Source organism: Trachurus trachurus (genome assembly GCF_905171665.1).
Source record: "Trachurus trachurus genome assembly, chromosome: 4".
Lineage (NCBI taxonomy): Eukaryota > Metazoa > Chordata > Actinopteri > Carangiformes > Carangidae > Trachurus > Trachurus trachurus.
This window is the reverse complement of record NC_139898.1, coordinates 11,397,186-11,421,899: the sequence shown is the minus strand read 5'-3', so window position 1 is coordinate 11,421,899 and position 24,714 is coordinate 11,397,186. Positions and strand designations below refer to the sequence as shown.

At 39.6% G+C, this 24,714-nt stretch overlaps 1 protein-coding gene across 1 annotated transcript in view; it reads right to left on the bottom strand.

Annotated features, from left to right (window-relative positions):
• The window catches only part of naaladl2 (N-acetylated alpha-linked acidic dipeptidase like 2), a gene marked incomplete at both ends in the record, with an annotated part of 363,400 nt that overhangs the window by 34,175 nt on the left and 304,511 nt on the right, over positions 1 to 24,714 (bottom strand). Inside the window, one exon of the mRNA XM_083970485.1 lies at positions 3,126 to 3,219. Coding sequence (XP_083826611.1) covers positions 3,126 to 3,219 — 94 coding nt within the window. The remainder of the gene's footprint in view (positions 1 to 3,125; positions 3,220 to 24,714) is intronic.

The window sequence follows — 24,714 nt, the reverse complement described above, 5'->3', positions numbered from 1 at the left end:
AAACCATACCGTACCACATGGGCGAGCGGTCATAATAAGCTATAAATGCAGTGCATGCCCAAGCCCTTCAATAAAAATAATTGAAAATATTAATCTGGCAGCGTGTTCAATTATACAATACCTTAGTTCTACTGTTTTGGTCTTAAATCCGTGCCTAATCTGTCCGTTTTGCTTGCGAAAAGCTGGAAAGCTGACAGCTTGTTTCGCGCATGTGCACTGTGACACCGAGTAGTACAGTTACTGCTAGAGGCTGTGTTTACTGTAGATGAGCATTTTGAATGGCAAAAAAGCTGTCAGTGAAGCAGCTTATCTGCCAACGCGCATGCGCAAAATTGACTTGTTTGAATTGTTCCGCGGGAAACTGTCAGTGGTTCATTTCATTGTGTAGCCTGGTCCAGTCTTTGCGTTCAGTGCCGTTTTCGCGGAGAACTTTTGAGGAAAAGAAAACTATACTTTCAAGTGTTGTCAGGAATAGATTCTCGGCTTTTGGCCCGTTCCGTTCACCTCCGCATAGAGCTCGTTGTCCGTTATTGGCGGAGAGAGAGAGAGAGAGAGAGAGAGAGAGGTAAAGTGAAACTCATACGGCCCGACAGGTCCGGTCTGACAGTGACATATTGCCTGTTCATTCATGAAAACCATCTCGAAACACTCTCAGTCAAACAAGGTGGGGAATGAGAAATCTGCGGCGCCACTAGCCTAGAGTAGTTCGCTCATTTTAAAAACACACCAGCAGCAGCGCCCGCGGATCTGTACCTCTGATCTGTACTGAGACGTGTCACGTAAATGTTGCTGTGTGGAAAATCAGCTGTGGTCTGTGATCGAGGTGAAGACGGGTGAGTTTGGAGCTGACGAAATGATCGCGCTGATGACCGTTTCGTTACATTTTTCTCATTGAAAATCTATACAACTGGCATTTAGATGATGTTCTGCATAAAAAATGATCACTATAAGCGGTTTCCACCTTAACCGGTGTATTTTAATGCCAACATATTACATTTATTAATTGATTTTATGAAACAACCAGAGGTTACAGTGATAGTTCAGATCATTCCACATGGTGGCGTGTGAGGTAGTCACTGCTTTGTCTTCTCTTGGAACAACAGTTTTTCCAGCCATTGTATGTACAAATTCATACAAACAGGCAGTAGGTGCGCTTGCACATAGTAATTCTTTTAAGTGGCTAAAATCAGTTTTTTTTGTGCCCCCCATCCAGCAGTACATCACTCAGCTTCTGTGCCAGTACCCCAGGCAGGTTCTCTAAACTGGAGTGCACAACCCAATGCAAAAAACCCCCAACAAAAAAACACTTTCACCTTCAAGTGGAAAAAGTGAACTGGAAAGAAGGGCAAGCCCCATAAGGTCAAAACAGGATAGTTAATTACTTTTAGATCCTTCAGACAAGTCGGAATACTTTAATGAAGACACCCAACTGTGTAAACATTGTGTTCCCACCTCAGACCCAGTGCATGCTGGGATAGCATGCTGCATATGGCCAGCAGCAACGTCTTCAATTCTTGTAGGTTGCTGGGACCTTTTACATCAAAAATTCCACTGGGATGGTAAGAGATTTAAATTTTTAACAACTGACTTAACAGACCAGAAGAAGAGGGAAAACCAGAGGGAACATAGGACAGACAAAAGAAAGAGATTCAATGAAGGGAGAGCAGAAGAAGAGAGGCCTCAGGGCTGTCTGTGGAGGTCCAAGGTTAGAAGAGGACAAAGAAGGATGCGGAACACTTGGTTTTGAATTTTACAAATAGGAATCAAGGTCATTTTGCTGGAGAATCATAAGAGAGATCGATATTTTCAGCTCAACAGCTGAACCAACACTAAATCATCCTAATGGGTGAGAAAGTCTAGGGAAAAGGCAGTGTGTGTGTGTGTGTGTGTGTGTGTGTGTGTGTGTGTGTGTGTGTGTGTGTGTGTGTGTGTGTGTGTGTGTGTGTGTGTGTGTGTGTGTGTGTGTGTGTGTGTGTGTGTGTGTGTGTAAAAATATGTAAAAACCTTTACCCAAAATGTTTTGCAAGTGAGTTGAGAGTGTTCCGCATACTGTACTCTTGGGGTTCTTATGTGCATGTGTGTATGCTTGTGTGTGTGTGTGCATGGAATGTCATTTTGCCTTCCATGTGAGTGTGTTGTTTGCTGGAGTGTGTATCAGGGATTGATGCTGAAGCTGCCTGGACAGCAGAGATGAGTTATGCCTCTGCGTAAAAGCCCAGGACAGCAGCCACTGACGCACACACACACACAGGCATGCACGTACTCTCTCTCACACACATACACACACACACACAACCAAGTCTCAGAGTTGTTTGCTGCTACAGTAAGACCATAACCAAATCATGATCTTCTTCATATGTCACGACTTAATTTACAACCGCATCACTGTTGGTCTAAACACACAGAATGACCCAGTGTGCTATGATATGTATCTGCGACTATACGCTGTGCTGCAGCTAAACACAAAGCCTCAACAAACGAAAGCACAGTTGTGCAGTCTACCCAACTGTTTCATGGTGTCCTCCAATTTTCCTACTAAGGTAAGCTACAGTAGAACAGGTCATTTTTAATTCTAGCCGTCTTTTACTTCGACGACTTGCCAAGTCCTGAACTCATCCTGACATGTCATAGCGGGGAAAACCACAGTGTGCTGGTGTTGTGCATGCTGGCTCACTCTCATGGCTTACACTAGGAGACATGATGAAATCAAGCCATCATTTTTTTCACTTGTCTCACAGGTTAAATACCTGCAGCAAACAAACAACATTGAACACACAGAACTGTTTGATTGAGTAAAAAAGAAAGAAGAAAAAACATTGCCTTAGGAGGTGATGCATTAATTGTTTTTCTGTGCAATGAAGGATTTATGGCATTACTTCCAACTACAGTGCAGCATATCTGGTTACACTGCCACTGACTTTCAAGACCTCAGATCTCAGCCAGTTAAGTACTGTATTATTCATCATACATGTTGGGTCTTAAGTCTGACCACTTGTTCACTTGGGGGCAGCACAACAAGCTGTTTAACCTTCAGGTGTGGAGTCATGTTCAATATTTGCTTTCTTTAAGATCTGTTTTGGTCTCCACCAACCTCTGCAGAGTAGTCAAACAGAACAGTATTTTACCTTTGAGTTTGTTTTGCACATCCAGGGCGATGTCCAGAGGGTAGAATGGCAGTACAGGATCATTGACCAGGCGGAGAATGGCTTCTGCTGTCATCTGTAGAAACAGCCAGGAGATGATTAGGCAATATTTGATTTTGTTTTTTTCACTACTGCAATGATGTCATTCAGACGTAACAACACAACGTTTGATTAGTTGTTAGTGTGATAAACTTTGTACAGGTACACAGGAATCGCATTGGTGCACATTATTGAAGTGCAAGGTTAACACTATTACTACTATTATTTTGAGATTTTGTTGTTACAGTCAATTTTGTACTGTCTCTATTGTCAATCAATGAGTCATGTTTTTTGGTTGTAACTTGTATTCTTGTTAAAGGACAATTCCAGGCGAATTCAACTAGGGGGTGTATTTTCATATAATTTTAGGTCTAAAAGAATGAATCTGAAGATTTTCAGTTTAATCGCTCCTGTTTTGCGGTAGTTGCATCTGTCCCCGCATCCCCACGGCAGCAATGAATGGGAGTGGATGTAAGTTCCGCTGTTTAGGCTGTTTACAGCCCTCAAAGCCGCAATTTTTTTCCACAGACAGCGTCAGATGGCTACTCAAACATGCACCGAGAAGTTTATTTACTTCAAGCAAGCCGGCATGTTTGTAAAACTAGATCTAATTCAAAGTCTCCCGGAGTCTCGCGCGAGCCCGAAGTTGCAGTGCTGGTGTATTCAGGCGCAGTGGGAGCTACCGCTTGTGTCATAAACACAGGAATATCAACTCTTTACTTGCTTGAAGTGTACATTTTTTTCCACAGACAGCGTCAGGTGGCTACTCAAACATGCGCCGAGAAGTTTTTTTTACTTGAAGCAAGTCAAGAGTTGATATTCCTGTGTTTATGACACAAACGGTAGCTTTTCCCACTGCACCTGAATACACCAGCACGGCAACTGGGTCTCGCGCGAGACTCAAGGAGACTTTGAATTAGATCTAGTTTTACTAACATGTCGGCTTGCTTGAAGTAAATAAACTTCCCGGTGCATGTTTGAGTAGCCATCTGACGCTGTCTGTGGAAAAAAATTGCGGCTTTGAGGGCTGTAAACAGCCTAAACAGCGGAACTTACATCCACTCCCATTCATTGCTGCCGTGGGGATGCGGGGACAGATGCAACTACCGTAAAACAGGAGCGATTAAACTGAAAATCTTCAGATTCATTCTTTTAGACCTAAAATGATATGAAAATACACCCCAGAGTTGAATTCGCCTGGAATTGTCCTTTAAATAAACATTTGATCACAAAAAAAGGAATCACATTGGTAAACAATAAAAGTATTTAGGGTTTCATGATGAATTTTGAAATGAAAGCTTTTTCATAGTTACGTAAAGTGTCTGTAAATGATGCTGGAAGTTAAGACAGTTAAAGCCTATTGGGTATAAATGATCCTTTCACCACAGCTGAATGCCCGTCCAGGTTTGAATAATAATAATAGTAATAAAAACCATTCTTGACCTCAAAACAAAATAATCTTGACTTCAAAACTAAATTGCTTTGACGTGTGTGATAGCCCCTGGAAAAGAAAAGACCAATGATGGTATGCACAACATTTACAAGAATTTGTTTTTATTTTCCTAAAGTTTGACCCATGAAAAATGACTAGACTACTGCATGTTGTAAAATAAGGACTCTACCAATGTCTACCCACAATAACTTCCCTTAAATCAGACAATAGCAGACTCCATCAAAGCTTCTCACACCTTGTGATAATTAAAACTATACCCCTCTTAACCATCTTGTCAAACACAGTGTTTGCATGTTTAATAGACTGAAACAAGCTCAAGAGGAAAAATCTCACATAAGCATATTTGAGATATTTTCCTCAAGGTTGATGCCAATATAAACATATTCTGGTGGGATATTATTCATAAAATCTTAAATGAGTTTTTAAAAAAAAGGGTCAATAAAAATAGACCTGAATCTAGACCTTTAACTCTTCACTCTTGGTCTCTTATTTCTGCTTGCTGTTGTTTTTGCTTTTGTAGCTGCTTGATTCTGCTTGCACTTTACCTTTTGCTGAATCTCTTGAATTTATATTCAACACCATTTTTAAAAAACATTACATAAGAGCTTTCCTCTTTGTCATCTTGTACTAGACAAGTGACAATAGTATGCATAAAAAAACGTGTTAAAACATTGTTATGAATATTTTTGTTGATAAACTGGTGCATTGTTGTGTTAATATCCAAGATGCACAATCCAGACACCATTCAAAAAGATCCCATGGTGCTGTGTTTGTCTTAAATTTCTCACCTACTTCAAGGCTGTAAAAGACATCCCACATCAATACAAACATTTTCAAACTACTGTATAATGAAACACATCATGTTAATTTCCATGCCTTCACTTGTCTTGTTTCACTAACGTGTCCTTGTGATTGGTACTTAGGAAGGTGCAGAAAGTCAGTCACATCATGCTGTGTCTTGTCTCCCCTGTCGTCACAAGCCTCAAATTTGATTCTGCACCACACACCTTTGTGGTCTGCTCTCTAAATTAAAATTTCAGACCCCAGGAAACCTTGTGCTTTTCATACTGACATGACAACAGCTGTCATGTAAGGGAAAACATAAATAATTGGGACACCTTTGGCTGTAGTGTGAGCAAACATTTATGGAGATCTCTGCCTGTTCTGGCACCCCATACTGAGCAGCACCGTCCAAATCACAAAGAGTGTCTGTCTGGCTCTGCTCTCAGACAGTGAAGTGTCATTCTGATGCAAACTGAGTCACTGATTCAGCCCTTTCTCTCAGCAGGTAGAGGACTTGGCAGGGCTTCGACATGGATTTTTAGTGGAGTATAACATCACTGCAGCTCAGTGTGCTAACCAACTACTCTATAAAAAAAACCACACAGCTGAGATTATTGATGCACCGATCCTCTTATTTCACACCTAGACTGTATCATTCTCACAGGAAATACAGCCCTCATTGGATTGCAAGAAAATCTTGCCACACTATAATTGCAATCAGCTATATCAACCAAGGACATCACATGCATGGTTTAACATGAACTAGCTTCATTTACACATTACAAATTTAAGACTCAAGATACAGAGCTGAACAAGAATCATTTTCTTTTGTATTCACATCATTCTTTCATCCGGATCTCCCTGACATGTACAGTACAGTATATCTAGCTGAATATTTCCATCAAATTATATTTTTTCTATTTTCAATTGACTATTTATTTTGGGGCATTTTTGTCAAATTGACCAGAATTCGTAATAAATGATAATATGAGCTGTACAAAATGAATCTTTTCAAAGTTGGATTTTAAAAAAATGCACATGAATTTCAGAATCTCTTAGTGTTTGCTTTGTCCTGCTTTAACTAGAGTGTGCTCGAGCTGCAGCTGTGTACTGATACAAGTTTGTGCAGAATCTGATGACCCATGTTATGCCAGAGTGACCTGACAGTTCTCCGTAGAGCTTCTTGGGATGTCACAGAGTGCTTAACATTCTCATTCAAGTGCCCCCATAAATGTTGAATGAGGTGAAGGTCAGGTAACTGTGGAGGAAAGTCCATGTCAGTCAGGTCTTCAAGCAGTTTTTGCTAAGCACTGAGGGGTTCTTGGAGATGTGTTGTGCTTGAGTATAAATCTATCTCCACAAAGATGGAATCCATGTCTCTGAGTGATGGAGCAGTACTTCTCCTTGGTCAGAGTGGAGTATATGCCGTGCATGTACTGTATATACCCAACTCCAAAGCAAGCAAACTACTCCTGGACATCAATATTACTTCCATTACATTGCAGGGTTGATATGCTGCAGTATCATTTGTTGTCTGCCATACATGTCAAACTTTGATTCATAGGTAAATTTTTTCCAAACTTGTGAAATGCTGGTGTTTGGTCTTGTTTTTTCCACCTGAGAAGTGGTTCAAAAACTGTATTGATCTTCTGATGTTGTGGTCACTTTCGGTCTGCCTGATCGTACTGATCGTTCAAAGACCCCTCAGAAACCTTTAGCCATGATTTGGGGCTGAAAAAAAGCCAGTCTTTGCTAAGAATGACAATTTCACTTATGGCGTGTTCAGGTTTAAATTACATTTTTCTTTGCTGATCAAGAAATTGTGCAGGTGTGGGACTTAAAGCAGAAGTAAGCAATCCGGTCGTTTTGGCTAACTTCCTGTCAGCAGTCCCCGCCCTCGTCCCTACGTCACCACATTCACACGCATCCCTTGGCTGCACACACAGAGAGGACCGCCCCTTTATGCCGTTCTCTCTCCTCCTTGGATAAAGGTTGTAGGATACAAGGAAAGTTTTCTCCTCGGCTTACAGCAGAGCAGAGTGACTGACAGACCAATGTTTCGGACCAAACACTCTATATAAGTGATTGCTGTCGGAAGATATAACTATTTAAGACTTATATTAACACAAACATTCCGCTTACTTCTGCTTTAATTACAGTGCATTCAGACCAGCTCATTGCAGGCTTGTTTTAAAATCTAAATGATTGTACCACTTCCTAGTGACCTTGTGCAGTCCTACTTTATTTTTTCTTCTTCTTCATTTGCTCGGTTTCAAGTTTCATTGTTTGAAGTGATAGTTCTGGTAATTTGAATTTGGGCAGTGAGAGGTACGTTTATGGAGTTCATTTATTGCTTGCAAAAAATTCGATTCAATATGCCACCAATGGAGAAAGAGGCACTGGCAGAGAAACTGAGTGTCGTACAATTGGGGATGGAGTTGTCTGCAAAAACATTCTTTAGCCTCACAATATGCCCCCTGAAAAAAGCCTATATCAGTTGAAGTGTACTGTATGTACTGAATATTTTCTCTGCTTAACATTGTTGCCAAACAGTGTTTTTCATTTGGCACAACATTTTGTGAACCAGTATTCTTGCACACTGTAGCACACTACAGTATTGGTGCTGATTGGTTCATGTATATTGCTTGATATACATTTCTTAAAGCAACACGCATTCCAGTTATTTTTTTTCCAAATGGTGGGTTTCATGCATTGAAAGAAGGTTTGACCACAGAGCAGTTTTTAGGGAAGGATCAGTCAGGTTTAAGAGATCTGAAGACATACTAAGAGCAAATCAGATCTATCATGCTTTCACAGCGATCTTCAATCTCACTTAATCTACCTAAACAGCTGTCCCAATATAACTACTTTGCTAGTATTTGAGAAAATGGCTTACAGTGTACAGATCTGTTGTGCACCTCTGTGCGCTGTTGTCACTGAAATCAATCTGGTAGGGGGGACGGGGGGGGATTAGAGCATTGATTTGAGGCTGGTGAGTAATACTACTGCAGAAAGCATACATCAAAAGCCTGTAATGTGGTGGGACAGAAAAGGACGTTGATTTCTTATTTATGGCCTTATTTCTGGATCGTCTCTTTCCAAGGCAGAGGGAAGAGAGAGACAGAGGGAGAAAGAGGGAGAGAGGGAGGCAGTGTGAGACGAGATGGTGAGAGATAATGATGGAGGAAGAAAGGCAGAAAAGAGGCTGTGACATAACAGAAAGAAAAAGACAATTCATACTAAAGAAAGATGACAGTTGGAGTGGAGGAGAAGGTAGAACAAAATAGCCTAAGCATTCCCTCTCCTGTTTCCTCTTTTCTTGCCTCATGATGTCCCCTATTCTCTTCTCCCCTGACCTTTGAGATTATAATGAAATCAGTCCCATCTGCCTAGGTTAGAGTTCAGGGATGAAACACCAGTTACCTGTTGTGAATTTACACAGTATATCAAAGGAGAGACGGAGAATTGTATATGCTACGTACGTACAGGTATAGACAGGTATATGTATTTACCAATGGGTCAGAGGTCAGAAAGGGCAGTGCTCCCACCGTAGCCATTACATAACACACCAGCAGGCTAGAAACACGACTGTACTAATAGGTCACAATAATGACCTATGGAGCTGCTTTCTATTTTCCCTGCACTGAACTTTTTGCACTGGACTACTGAGTCCACATTCCTACCTGAAGCTTAAATTAAGTCAGGGCTAATGTATTCACCAGCAAAAAAAAAAAAAAAAAAATGTTGGCACAGAGTGATGAGTGAATGGAGTTGACTTTGTTTTATTTGTCAACCAATAAAAATATAAATCCAGCAGATTCCAGACACAAGCCTAAAATTCAGATTTGTCTGTGTTTATATAAGGTCATATATCTAACAAAAAATTACAACTGTCACTGCAACAATTTGTTATATTTTTAATATGTTGCCATTATGGAGACATCTGCCAATGAGTTGACCTTTTCCCCAGTGAACTTTGTGTTTCAGTATGTGTTATAGTTCCAGTTTCCATTTTACTCTTTGGACTTTCTTTATATTTTTGAATAGGTGATTGTTCTCTTCATAATTAAATTATAATTTCCCAAATTTTATCTTCATTGCATGCTGAGTTGGATATCACTGAGACTGCTGTGATCTTATTTCAGATGAGTCCAAGGTAAATGGTTATAGCTACAACTTTTTCATCAAAACGATTAATTTAAAAAAAATAATACATCCACAGAACATCTAGAGGGGTGCAGAATAAAAGTATCAATTTTACTGATTTTTTTTAATAGTATATAAATAATTGTTTTAGTATGAAATTATTCAGCTGCTGCTCGTTAAATACGGTTAGCGTTAGCTTAGCTTTAGCTACTAGCTGCTCCCAATAGACGCACCTGGAAACCAGTGCAATTAAAGGTTGGAGCGAGAGCGGGCGAGTGTGAGTGCGACACTTACTGGCCAGGAGGAATCAAACTTGTAGCTGACACCTTTAATGTAACCTAATGAAACTGTTAACTTGATGACTCAATACTTAGCATTTAATATTGTTATATTTTTCATAACCAACGTAACAGTAATTAAAATATCTTATTTTATCATATCTTACCATTTTAGCAGAGAGGACACTGAGGATGTAGGTCAGCAAATGTGGGACTGTGGGACAGTGAGGGGGTGGGAGGTTAATAAAATTCTGGAATCAATTCTCAAAGCCAGAGGTAGCCACAAAAGAGGAGAAACTGAATCATATTTGCCTGTCTTGGTGAGAACCGTGGCTGTATTTTTTGTTTGTTTGTTTGTTGGGGCTGTTGAATGGTGCAGCTGGATGCTGGGTTTTGTGGCATACCACTGAATGAGGAACTGAAAAAATCCAACTGGTTATAAATAAAGGCATTAATCAAGGTTTTGGTAACCTGGAATGAAAAAAGGAAAACACAACTAATCCTAAAAATGTGCCTGTCCTGAACTGAGAGATGGCAGTCATGTTACAATAATGACAAGAAAAGTTGAAGTGAAAATGAAGAATCACAAATCCCAATCAAAAAACTGAATCCCTCATGTGCTTTCAACTCAGGGACCATCACTTCATCTAACATAAGAAATAAGAAAGGACGCCAAAGAGGTTGCGAGTGAAGTGATAGAATAGAGGTCTGCAGAATTTATGGAGTATCATCAGTATACAGTACCAGTGGAAGAAATGCTACAATCCACTGCATATACCAAGAACAATAAAGAGCCAAGAACTGACACCACAGCTATTAACCCTAACCCAGACCCAGGTAAAGTTCTGTTACTCAGCCAATCAAAATCAGTACCTCAAACACAACCAACAGGGAGTATGGTTCAGTGTCAGACATTAGTATCTGACCATATTTTCATGGGGAATCCCATATGGGTCACAGAATGTGGTAAAAATTACCTTTTCGGGCATTTGATCAAATACACTGAACAGGGAAAAGACACCGCAGTAGACCCATGCCTCCCTGTAGGGATAAAATTATATAATCTAGCCTGGGAACACCTTGGAATCATCAGGAGGAGCCGGAGTTCTGAAATACTGAGCTTAGCCTGCTGCCACTGTGACCCAACCACACATAAAAAGAGAATGGATATATGGATGGATGGCTAAAAGTCATAATTGAGATGTATTTGAAGTTCCAAAGGCACTGGCAGCAATTACCAACTGAATATTCACTGACATTAACAACAGACTTTACAATGAGTTGATTTGAAAGAGCCCATGGTGATCCACAACATCAAAAGCTGAACTTAACAGCCTTAATTTTGGGTAACTGTTTAATGTGCTGGAATAAATGAATAAAGCTAATGTGACACATCTGAGTCATATAGTCTCCAGTCTCCAACGTGAAGTGTATAACTCACTTAAGAATTACTGGAGTGTGAAGAAATAGTAGAAAGACCAATAAGGGTGGGTCTGAGCCCACTGAATGGAAAACTGTGGAACTGAGGTCACTATCTTCCTGGTTATCATTCCTCTTAAAATAAATTGGTGATACCAAATACAGTACATATATGAGTTTCAGTAAAGTGCAGAATGACCTGCTGGCAGTCATCAGGCTTGTAGCACTGGTGATGCAGGATGACATCACCAATGAGTCTGTCACTAGAGACTCACCGAGACTTGGTGACTGTAGCTCGTGGTTTGTTTGTGAGATTGTGTAAACACAAACTGGAGCAGATGGAAAAATTGCCCAGAATGCCAGCTGTGAAAACCTGTTTACACTAAATTTGAAGAACTGAGGAGATCAGACCAATTACCAGCAGTGTGTGGCTGTATATAAGCATGCGGGTAAGAATGTAAGTATTTGATCCTTCTGATAAATTTGAATTGGAAAATATTGATGGTATAAAAATTGGATTATAGACTGGGACAAGGGGTCTGGAATGTAATGGTACAATCAAGGATATTAATAATGATAATTATTATTATCATTATTATTATTATTAAAAGAAGAAAAACATGCCATAATTGTTCAAGCACTTTTGCTGCCTCAGTTGGATAAAAAAGAAAGGTGAATTACTTTACATATTTAATGTAAATTTCAGTAAGGACTCAAATAAATTGTATATATTTAAATATACCTACCTTAATCTTAATTTTCTTAGTTTACTTGTGCATGACCATGTCTGATTGGAAGTTGTAAAGGACATGTGTGAAGGTGGAAAAGAAGACTGAAAATGTCAACAAGAAAGATAAAATCTGCAGTGGCAAAGGACTGGATGCTCACAATTTTTTTTTATTACTTTCTTGTTCACTGTTTCAGCTCATTATATAAAGAGACTACAGAATGACAAACCATGAAGATATGTATCTGTTCATATTAGTGTTTTGTAGCATACGTGAGAGTGAAATGGAATAAGACAAGTGAAGGACTTTCCAAGTGTAACAGATATAATCCTCACTGAGATATTCAAAAATTGAATTTTGAAAGTAGACTTTGGATAACCAACGCAACAAAGGGAAATTCTGAAAGTGAAACTGTGATTGAAGGACTTACTGTAGAGCTGAGAACAAACCTTGAGAACAAGATGAGAGGACATGTTGAATGGTTGGTGCTTCAAACAGCAGAGGGCTCTGGTGTGACATGCTATCTACCTTAGTTTCTCTCCCTCTCTTTCTCTCTCACACACACAGAGAAGCTATAGTATATTCTCTGTGACGCACAACTGACACAGACTCACAGCCAACTCCTGTCCTATCCGGATCGGTAGCATCATTTGCAGTGCCAGTCTATATAAATGCATGCACGTAGACTTCCAGAGTGGCAGCGCTACCTTCAGAGCATGCAGCGCTTACATCTACACACACACAGACACATCCCCACAGGCGCTTGTACGCAGATGAAGCAGGCGAGAAAATGAAATGATGATGGTCAGATGGGATGGATGGAAGAAGCAGAGCAGGTGACGGACATCATTTTCTCTTTCTCTCTCAGTGAAGTGGTAATTCTGTCCGAGGCTGCGATCTCATTTGCCTGCCTGCCTGTTTTCCCCTGAGGCCTGTGGAGAGATGGAGAGATTCTGCTCTGATTCAGGACGCCCAGTTCTCTGGGCCAAAATAGGCCTCATGAATAAACCATAAACTATGTAGTTAAGTTATGTAACGACAGCACATGAATAGATGCAGCACGGTAAAGTACAGTAGGGGTGGCATTCACTTTCTCTTTTGAAGCTTTGGTCAAGTGAATAAACAAACATTACAGTGCACATGCATTAAGTGGGGCCCCAACAAATGTTCATATGGGTAAACACCCAGTGTGCTGATACTGACTGAAGTTATACCAAAATTCAATATTACATTTCCATGTATTAAATACAGTACATCTAAAATAATTATAAACCTGTTCGGAACTGGAACAACTCTATATATGGACATGTGTCCAACTAAAATATGTATGTATAAGATACTTGAATATACTTCCATTACAAAGCCAGTTGATATTTGATATGATGACTGTAGAGTCTAAAGTTTTGACACCAGTTTCCCAGAATGTGAAAAATCACATACAGTATACTGACATTTAATACTATTGGTATTTCATGTATATTATAAAACTTCTATCTCCATATGTATATGTGTGTGATAATGGATCCCTTTGAAGGTCACAAATGTATCTATACTTATATACATATCCTAATCCACTGCACAGCAGAGCATATTTGTCATATACCGTATTACATTTTGGTATGGATGAGGCCATACTGTATGCCCCATTTCAAATACACTGATAAAGCAAGTTGAGGTTAGTTGAGGTTAGAGGCTCTGTGAAACTGTATTTAGGCCCAGCTTTTCTTTGGCATCAGCCAACCATTATTCAAATAGTGACAATATTACAGTATTGATGTATGAGTTATTACAATACATCTTGAGGTAGACATGGAGATCTGCACCAAATGCTATGACGATCCATCCAATAGCTTATGAGACATTTCTTGTAGCTAAGGTAGGCGGAAATTGTTTGAGGTCACTGGTAAAAAATTCCATAATCACCTTCCAGTATTTTGTAATTCAAGTGCTCTGAGAGTAAATTATGAGAGTGTACCTCCTCTCGGTTCTATTTTCAGGCTGCAGGCAATCTTGCAGACAAACAACAGGAAACTCAACTCGAGAATGTTCCTATCAAGTAGGTACTCTAGAAATGTAGATGTGTTTCTACCTCTACATGTACATGACATGTGAGATGGATATACGTATCTCTGTAATATTGTTCAAACATTGCAAAGCATTTCCTGAACATGAAATGCATGAATGTGCCCCAAATAGGCAGCAGCAGCTTTCTTTCTTTCTGTCTTTTTTTCTTGCTTGCTTGCCAAGTCCACTTTTAAAAACTCAGAGGATCATCAAATCAGTAGTAGTTAGTGACATATTTCGACCCGACAGACGGGTCTGCATTGCGTCCCTAGATGCTGTTGGTGAAGCTAAATATGAACATACAGGGTTATTGAGCCCATGTCTTGAAAAGGTTGAAGCTACTGTATGTGCTGCAGGATGTGGTTAGGTGGAATGTGAAACACAATGGTGATACAGTAGCAAAATATACTTAATTATAATCTTGAACCTGTGTGAGCTTTCAATCTAATCCTCAAAATATCTGACACATCCAAGATTTATCCGATAGTGGTAACTAGTGGGAAAAGGCACCAAACTGAACCCAAATGTGCTTAAAGACAATGATTTATCTATTTATTTTTTCAATCAATTATCATGATTGTGATGCTCTTGGATAGGATATTATTCACAAGTGACGACTTAAGCAACATTAGACATGGAGCAGCAGTGAGCTGTGCTACGATTTTGGGCACACGACACACTTCCTATTACAAACTCTTCATCATACTGAACAGGGTTGGATTGATAAGAGTCAAAGTATGGATGGTCATCTATTTCTTCCTTTTTAAAAAAAATAAAATATCATTAAATAACTGTGACAACTCTGGCACATATTCACTATAAATGAGCAGTGTCTTTTGAAACAAATACGATACATACCGGTAACGCTGAAGTGGCAGAATAGTCTCTGGTTTCAGACTGTTGGCCTCAGCCCCAAATACTCAGCAATTGTATTTTATCTCTTTCAGATCCAAGACTCTTTGAGAAGAATGTGCTGCTTCTTCAAACACTTGCACATGTAATTCCAATGTTATTACTAGAGGACGAGAAAATATTATGGTCCCAGAAACTCTCCCACTATCGTCTGCTGTAGCAGCCCACACCAGAAGTCATCCTTAATTTTTTTTTTTTCATACAAAAAAACTCAATTTGTTGAGATAGTGATCGCAGCAGGGAAGAAGTCAACTCAGGGCCCCAGAGTAGAGGGAATTAAAAAAAAAAAAAAGCTGTGTGCTGGAGTTGAACTGGGGTTCAGCTGGCGGCAATGCTGCTCTTATGACAATGAGCCGTCTGCTGCCTCTAGGCCGAGCACAAGCTAGACTACTTTGCCAGAATATAGCTTTTTTCAGCCTTCACTGTTCAAAGTTCATGCATGTTTGTAGCAAAATGGGTAATTAGATTTGTGAGAGAAAAGTAGCAAGGGCACATTCTGTTGTAGTTTCAGGAAAGTGTGCCTTGAAACTGTGAAAAGTAGCAATTAAGGGAAAAAAATCACACAACTGCCCTTAACTTGAGTGAAAATGAGTTTCAAAACATCAACACTAGAAAGAACCAACGGCACACAGTAATGCAAACAGATCCAGACAGATCCAAACAGATCTGACCAACAATACTGAATGACTGTGGGCTGAACTCTATTAAAATGGGCTTTCCCTATTTTAAATCTGCTTAACAAATTTGACTTTAACTTGAACCATTGTTAACACAAGCCCAACAACATAGTTAAAGCTGCACTCACTGATATTCTTAGATCAATAGGTCAAATGGCTAGGAGCAATGCGACAGATGGTGCTCATAGAGATGAACCCACAAAGAAAGAGTTTCAGCATCTCTCAACCTATTGGGAACTTTTATGTTTTTTTTCTTACTCTCACTGCTTCTTTTCAGTGGCAGTAGACAGGCGTTTTCAAACGCAGACAACACAACTTTAGCTGATGAACATAACCAGCAAAAGAGCCTGATATTTCTCTGAGAGTTGATGGAAAACAAAACAGAACTAAAAGGACAGTAAATGTTGGAGTCAGGTGGTTAGGTTAAGGCAGAAAACCCTAACCACCTTTTGGGTTTATTAAGATTAGAAGACCTTCCACATCATAGTACAATTAAAAACAGAGGGGCATCGTGTAGCTCAGTAGAGCGAGAGCAGGCGCCCCATATACAGAGGCTATCGTACTCGCCGCAGCGGCCCCTGGTTTGATTCCACCGGTGGCCCTTTGCTGCATGTCATTCCCCCTCTCTCTGTCTCCCCATTTCCTGTCTCTTTACTGTCCTATCCATCAAAGGCCTGAAAAGCCTCAAAATATACTTTAAAGAATAAAAAATAGATGGTTAATATTATGAAATAGTTTTGGGAACAACACTTCCAGCCATTCACCCTGACCCTTTTCTCCACAACTTGGACTTGCCACCCTGCATGAACCACTCTTTATACAACATCATTAACAGAAGTAGTCTAACAGTAATGTCACAAAGGGTCCCAATAGACATATGACAGGACTGAGATAGGCCTGGCTAGTTCTGCATTAGCTCACAAACTTTTTTCTTAGTGTTACATGTTATATGTCGTCCAAGGAAACAGATGTTATGTATTTTCACTTACCTTATCTACAGTAAAAAAAATATTATTCATATAAATGGCACTAATCACTTACATAAATTTGGCCTTTTAGGGTATTTTTTTTTAATCATTATTCTGTTCAGGCAATTCTTCTCTGCAATTCATGTTTTTCCCAAACATGGTTGCTATAGGTGATTTCTGACATGACTGCAAAACCTCTGTATTTTACTTCATTAATATAAAAAGCCCTCACACACCCTGCTGTCCATGCAAAAATACATTTACAGTCAGTGCCCATGGCTAACACTAGCAGGAATATTTACAGACACAGGGCATGCAATGAGCTGGTTTTTGGAAGACATCTTTCCTCTGCTTCAACGAGCCCGAGTTTTAATAACAGATGGTCGAATCGGCAGTTCTCCTCTCCTCTACACTGCATGTGTGTGCAAGTTTTTGATTGCACTGACATGGAACTAAATCAAAGAAAGAGTTTCTCTCCCATAGACAACCAATTATGAACATACCTAACTGGCTTAGCTTTAATTGGATAAACACAGGGTTGAACCTACGCTACCCATAACTGAATGTGACAGCAGTAAAGTAGAAATACACACTGATCTGAAAACATTTAACCTGTCAGGCAGCCATCAGATATGATAGTCACTACCTTTTTCAAATTATCATAATGGAACAAAAACACTTTGTAGCAGAAACTGAAAAGATGTGAGACAGACCTATGCTTTTGCATATTATAAAACTACATTTCTAGAAGGCAAAAATAAGAACAATTTGGAAAAGGGAGTTATCTTCTCCATTCATGCTCAGCTCGTTCTAGAGGACGATTTCAGGATGTGTTGGAGAGTGACTTTGCTGCAGCGTGTGCTTTTTATCTGCTCTAGGCTGTGTTAGATCATCATGTGTGACATATTGGGGAGCGGTGAATGAGAATTCTCAGACATGGTGCTAATTAATTCGCTCTTTGGCGACCATATAGGCTCGCCCCCGTGCCTGCTGTCTCTGTATGGCACTACGTGACATATGTACTCTGGAAGATTGATACTGCAAATGGCGGCACTCAGCCACGCTCATTACAGAGAAAGCCTCAACAAAACCTCAAGCACTTTCCAAGGATCAGGTTTGGTGCTTGAAATTCCCATCTAAAGAGCAGGTGCAAAACATAAAGCTTTATAGATAAGAAAGATTAGTGAAGAGGACAACCTATCCAATAAACCTGTCGAACCTTTGTTTGATTTGTTCCATTCTATTATCTGAATTACAATTCATCTATAAAAGCTAAAACACAAAAATACATATATTCACAGGGAATACACGTGTTACACGTCTAATTACATCCATTAGTGATACAGAATACAGCGTCTATTGAGTTAGGCTACTTGCATCCACAATAATTTTAGGGAGCAGACTGACAAGTTATTCACTGTAACAAACCTAATACTGCGTTCAAATGGAGTCCGGCAGATGGCCAATGCCACTGGACGGAACGGTGAAAACAAAACAAACGGTCCGACGGCAAAACAATACACACGTGTCACTATGTTGCTATGGCAATGTTGACATATTCATACTCATTCGTTAGGAGAAAGGCAGTTTGTGTGTCCCTTATCTGTTTGCATGAAAAAAAGACGAAAACAGCAACAATATGTCAATATAATATACTGTTGTCAATACCAGCCATGTTCCACTCGCCTGGCAACCACGTCACATGCGGTTGATGGCAAAAGTTTAAATATTTTAACTCCGGACGGCATTGCCGTTTGCCGTTGCAGTCGACGGTATTCTTAACCGGCCTCCCCCAAGTTTTACCATCGTTCTCTCCTCCACTAAACTGACATCCGGTTTGCCGTCTGCCAGACTCCATGTGAACGCAGCATCAATTGGCAAATATAGGTTCCCTTCATCCAAAAAGGAGTTGCGTAGAAGCACATGTTACAACACATGAAAAGCACATTTAAGAAAAGCTTGACCAAAGAAATATTCAACTTGTAATTGTTTAAAGCAATGCAACTTAGAATAAACTGAGACATAAAACATAGGGTTTTAGTCATAACAGGGTTTAAACTGAAATTTTATGACGTTTGTATTAAAGAACAGGAGTGGCTCTGTGATTATGTAAGCTAAGCAGACAATTAGGGCTGAAACAACAAATCGATAAAATCGATAAAAATCGATTAGAGGGGAGGGGGGAGGGAGGGTTATGTTAAAATGTTTGTACTGTTGATAATATTTGACCTTGATATATGAAAATTATGCCAATAAAAACAGTTGTTCAAAAAAAAAATTTGATTATTAAAAGCTAATGAATAATGAAATTAGTAATTTCATTATCCATTTGTTGTGTTGCATGATTGATATGTCACTCATTATGTGGTGGAGCTATTAACTTCATGTTGAGCGGAGCCAGTAATGCAACTTGATGGATGCAAACTGCCGTAAAACACCATAGAAGAAGAGTGGAGAGCTGGTATTTTAAAACATTTACCAAGGCGGAGAAAATGTTTCAACTGAAATCTTCTAAAATGTGGGAGCATTTCACTCTACTTAACGGCTGGTAGCCCAGGGCGGCCATCGGCCAATACACAGTTCCGTTTCTTTTTTTTAATATAAATAACTGACAGCCGTGTTTATCTGTGATCTACCTGTTGACCAAAAGCCTCTCGTGATCGTTTAGTAATACTTACAGAGGTCTATGAACAAGCCTTATAGAGAGGTCTGGTTTTAATTACTGTACCATGGGGATGGTCAGACCAGCCCGTTGAGAACTCAAATGTAGGAGCCCCTACAGATCCATGAACATCTGTTAGTTCAGAGTAACAGACAAGCAGCCCACTGCTTTAGAGCATAAAGACAGGAAAGAGATGTGTGTGTGTGTGTGTGTGTGTGTGTGTGTGTGTGTGTGTGTGTGTGTGTGTGTGTGTGTGTGTTCTTTATATGTGGGCATAAATAAATATTTCAAATGTGAGTGACAACAGAATCTCACTGGGCCGGGCCAAATCAAAGTCCAGGGCTGTTTTTCAGTCCCAGCATGTGTAGAGAATAAGTTTGTTGTGTGTTGAAACAGATCATGTTTACAGTTAGTTTTGTGTTAGTCCACATTATCTGTGGTCAGTCAATGTCAAGATAATCAGTTTTGCCCATTGAGATTCACAACACTTGACTTTTCTTTGACCCAAACAGTCAATTTCAAGCTCTATTGACAACTCAAGGCAGTGCAGCAGCAAGACCTTCAACCTCCAAAAAGCAGGTTGCTTGTGTAAGTGTATTGACCCATGGTGTCTAACAGCATCAGGCATACTGGACCTCTGTTGTCATGGTAACAATGGTAAAGGTTCTGGGATGGTCGTGGTTTACATATTAAGTCAATGCAAACAGGCGATTGAGTGAATATTCGCTCAGGTGAAAAATCGCTGAGGCTCCGAGCGACAGCGACAGAGCAATAGAGGGAAAATTCGCTCATCGCTCGAGATGAGAAATCCCAAGTCAATGTCATTTTGCTGGTCGTCAGTCGCTTGCCGTTCAATGCTGATTGGCTGCCGTAATCCCGGTGGTGCCGGTGTATACAAAGAGACCTTCTTGTGTCTGTTGTATGTGCCAAACTGACGAGCGATTGCAGCTGAGCAATGTAGCGATAACAAAGGGGTGATACGAGCGACAGCCTCGAAAAAAGTAAAAGGTCCGGTGTGAATGCACCTTTAAGGAAAGGCCTCATGCTGTGCACTTTTCTCTGCGTTTATTTACCTGCTGATATCCCTAACAAGATGTATCATTGGTTTTGAGTACCTGTGATCTGCTTCATATCGTTTCTACTGCCCCTTTCTGTTGCCTCTTTCTGGAGCTCTAGCAGGCACAGGTCATTTGGCCAATCAGAAGAGAGAATGAGAACCTCTCCTCTGATTGGCTGACTGTTTTTGAGTGTCGTGTGGTCGGGCCAATCACAGGCAAGTAACGGAAACCTAAGCTGCTTTCATAAAAATTGAAAAAAAAAAAAAACTGGTCGCGGTGGGCGGAGTTACCTTGTGTGTGACGTCACACAAAGGAGGAAGAGCTCCATCCATGCACCTCAGCTTACACTACTGGAGACTTTTGACCTCTTCCATCTGTTCCTTTTATAATTACTACAGCTGCAAGAAGTCACCCAAGAATAACATGGGGGAAAACAAACAAACACACAAAAAAACCTATGGGTTCTAATAGCATCTTTTACAGAAAATATTTGTATGTTTTGACAGGACCGCCTTGAGAAAGGTATGATTAATGAATTCTTCTATACTGCAACAAAAACAAAAACTGAATTATCAATTTTCTAATTGCTTAGGTTTTCAGTACCTCTACAAAACAACTCTACAAATACACTGTATGAAGCTGTTTGCATCAAATACAAGCCCGGAGTAGAACTGAGACAATGATACAACTGTTTTCATGGGAATGTTGGTATGTTTTCTCTTGTAAAATTTAAATTTGACCTTTTGGCTGGAACACTCACACACACACAGGATGACATTTGCAATGTGCAAATTGTATTTCTCTGGTGTGTTGTGCCTGTACTTTGTGGAAACTGCATGTACATAGTTTTAAACCAGGTACTGAATTACCGGCGTGCCCTTCAGTAAGTCAGTCAACCTTGATTCTCACCGCACAGATTCCAGGCCAAGTGGTTCCATATTGCTGTGTTTGTATAAAAGCTTGTCTCACAGGGGGTTTGGATGTGTGTGTCAGCACAACAATAGCAAGTCTTTCAGAATAAATCAACCTACATCGAATCCTTAAATGTCCTCATGTTTCAGCATTCAACAACTATGCTTGTTTTTCATGCAGGCGTCTGACAGGAACAGAAGAGAAAAGTATAATAAAAGCTGGACAGGGGTGGCAAGCTATAGTAGGAGCGTAGTATGAATATTCATTTCACATTGTATCTGCCGCCACTATAATGAGTAAAGGAGGGTTTCTGTAATACACAGAGGTCATGAATCACTTGACCTGACAAGAGGGAAGACAGAGGAGGGTTGAGAAGTACAAAGGAAAAAAAAAGTCATAGAAAATTGATGGGGGAAAGTAGCAAGAGGAAGGTGAAGAGGTGGTGAAGACAATGGAGGAGGAGGAGATCAGAAAAATAGAGGCTTATGAATGGAAACAGAAAGAAACACAGATGGATGGAGGGGAAAATTAGATGAGGTAAAAGGGAAAGGACAGGTCATGAGAAATGAAACAAAAAGAAGAGGACAAGAAGAAAGACTGAAGAGGAAAACACATCAGAGAAAGAGTGGAGAGGAGGGCCATTAAAGGAATCAAATGTTCTTTGTGCTCCAGGAAACATATGGTGCTTCTGCTAACTCAAAGAACGACACAAAGTCAATTGAAGTATGCATTGTAAAAAGGAAGTGAGGAATACGGCAGGTTTTTCAGAGACTGTCCCAGATTTGAAGTGACGAGAACACAGACAACAAAATCATTCATGTGTCCCTGGTGGATCATTTGCTCTACATAATGCTTGGCAATAACACTTGTCAATGCTAACACAACTAATTTACAACTTAAGCCATGCTATCATAAAATGTGCTGCAGCAGAAAAGGTAAGTACAATGTGAGTGTTCAAAAAATATTTAGTCTGTAATTTTACTGCTGATTAGTCTGACTTCATTACATTCTCTCATTCTCTATGTCAGATCAAATGAGGTAATGGTCAAATTTGATCTGCTGCCACTGACCTTTCACTTTGTTTACTCTGAAACATCAAAATACAATTTTAATATTTTGAGACTGTAGTTTTATTTCAATGCTGTTTTTCACTTTTTCAGATCAGGTTTTGTTTTCAATGCCAAATTTTTATGCTCCGATTTTTTTATTAACAAAATATTGCTGTTACTGTTCCAGTTATGCATGGAATTAGTACAAGGCACGAGACAAAAGATTCCATAATAATTAATTAAATTGATTGTAATTAAAAAAAATACAAACAAGTTCAAATGAATTATTTTCGTTTATCGTTAGTCTCTGATTATACATTTCTCTGTTTTGTTCATCATAAGCAATAAAATACATCAGTTATGTTTTTCTTGAACTACAAAATCTCTGTACACTAAGGTAAAAAAAAAAAAAAAGGTAAAGTACATAGATTATCAATTACAATATATAAATATTATAATTATTGATAATACTACTTTTCTTAGCAGGTAAAACATTTTACTGGATGATGATCATTGCTTTTGTATTTTTCAGTACTTTTATGGAATTCTAACATGGGTCAAATTAGAGCTGCAAACACTAAAGGATCTAATATCAAAGAATCTCCACACACACACACACACACACACACACACACACACACACACACACACACACACACACACACACACACACACACACACACACACACACACACACACACACACACACACACACACACACACACACACACACACACACACACACACACACACACACAGGTGTCTCCACTTCTTATCTGTTTACACCTCTCCAGTAAAAGAGTGTGTGGGTGTGTACAGACTGTGATTGACATCAAATCAAAGAAAATTTAATATTATTCAAAAAAGAAAAGCCTTTGAAATTTGTTCAGAGCCAGAAAACAAGACAAGACAAACAGAGAATTTGAGAGCTTCATTCAACTAACTTTATACCTTTAACTTTATATGAAGAAATGCACAGCAATGATGAACAAACAAACTTTAAGCATGGTGGGATTTTGTTTTCCTCTGAAATATTTTTTCTGTGGATATCTAAATGTCTGTCCTTGTTTTTTGATTATACAGTATACAGTATGATCTGAAAACAAGTAAATGTATAACAGACACCAATAAAGCACTACACTCATTTGTGTGTGTACAAAGTTGCATTTTTACAGAAATAAGGACAGATGATGTAATGGTGCAGTTGAGTCAGAGAATCTTATTGTCTCTTTAAAGTTTTCTCCCTATACGTATATGTGTGTGTTTATTAAACAGGTCTGTCAACTCAGCTTTCAGTTGATTTGATGGGCTGAGATCAGATGTGACAGCAACAGAGACTGTAGGGACGCACACACACACACACACACACGCACACAGTCTCATGGGAGCTCTCCCTCTCACATTCATCTTTAATCCGAAGCAAATACAATGAAACCCTCCCCACTCCCCTGTCTGCCAATCATCCAAGCCTGATAACTCCACTTTTTGACTCCCAGAAGAAATACACACACACACATTGATGCACACACGCACATACACTTGGCCTTTATGTGTGTGTTGACCTGTATCTTCGAGGTCTCTGAGGCGTTTCCCTTCACGCCAAAAATATCTAGCTCCTCTCCATCAACAGCGCCCCGGGAGTAGCCGCATCACATTTTCATGTCCGTCTATTGATTAAATGGTAATGCCAATCAATTTTTCATCTTCTGCATCTTCAGCACTGTTGTGAAAGTGTTAGAGAAGACAGAGATACAGTAGCCACTATGATAACAATACAATCTGGAAGAAACTGGCCAGAGAGCAGCATTAGATAAAGTAGCAAAGAGTAAAATAAAAAGAGTACTATATATACTGTATACACACACACACACACACACACACACACACACACACACACACACACACACACACACACACACACACACACACACACACACACACACACACACACACACACACACACACACACACACACATACACACACACACACACACACACACACACACACACACACACACACACACACACACACACAAACAAACCCACCCCCCAAAAAACAAGAAGGTAATAGGAGACTATGGTACATTTGTGTTATTGCAGTATAAAAGCCTTTGGCTGTTTTGCAATGTGAGCAGAGCAGTATTATGTTTTGGTTTAATAATTCATTAGACATGGGGTTTAAAAGTTACAGCACACATATCTGTCATGTGACCTTGTCTGGCTCTGTGTGTTAACTAATGTCTGTGTGCCCGAATGACTTCCATTTCTGTCTATGTGTGTGCATGCATGCTGATAGGACTGCACTTCCATTTGGGCATGAGTGGGCATATGCTCTTCTCTGTTCCCCTGAGGAGAAGGAGAGGAGCATGAACTCATCTGCAGGATTTAGAATCATATATATCTTTTAAAAATTTCAATTTAA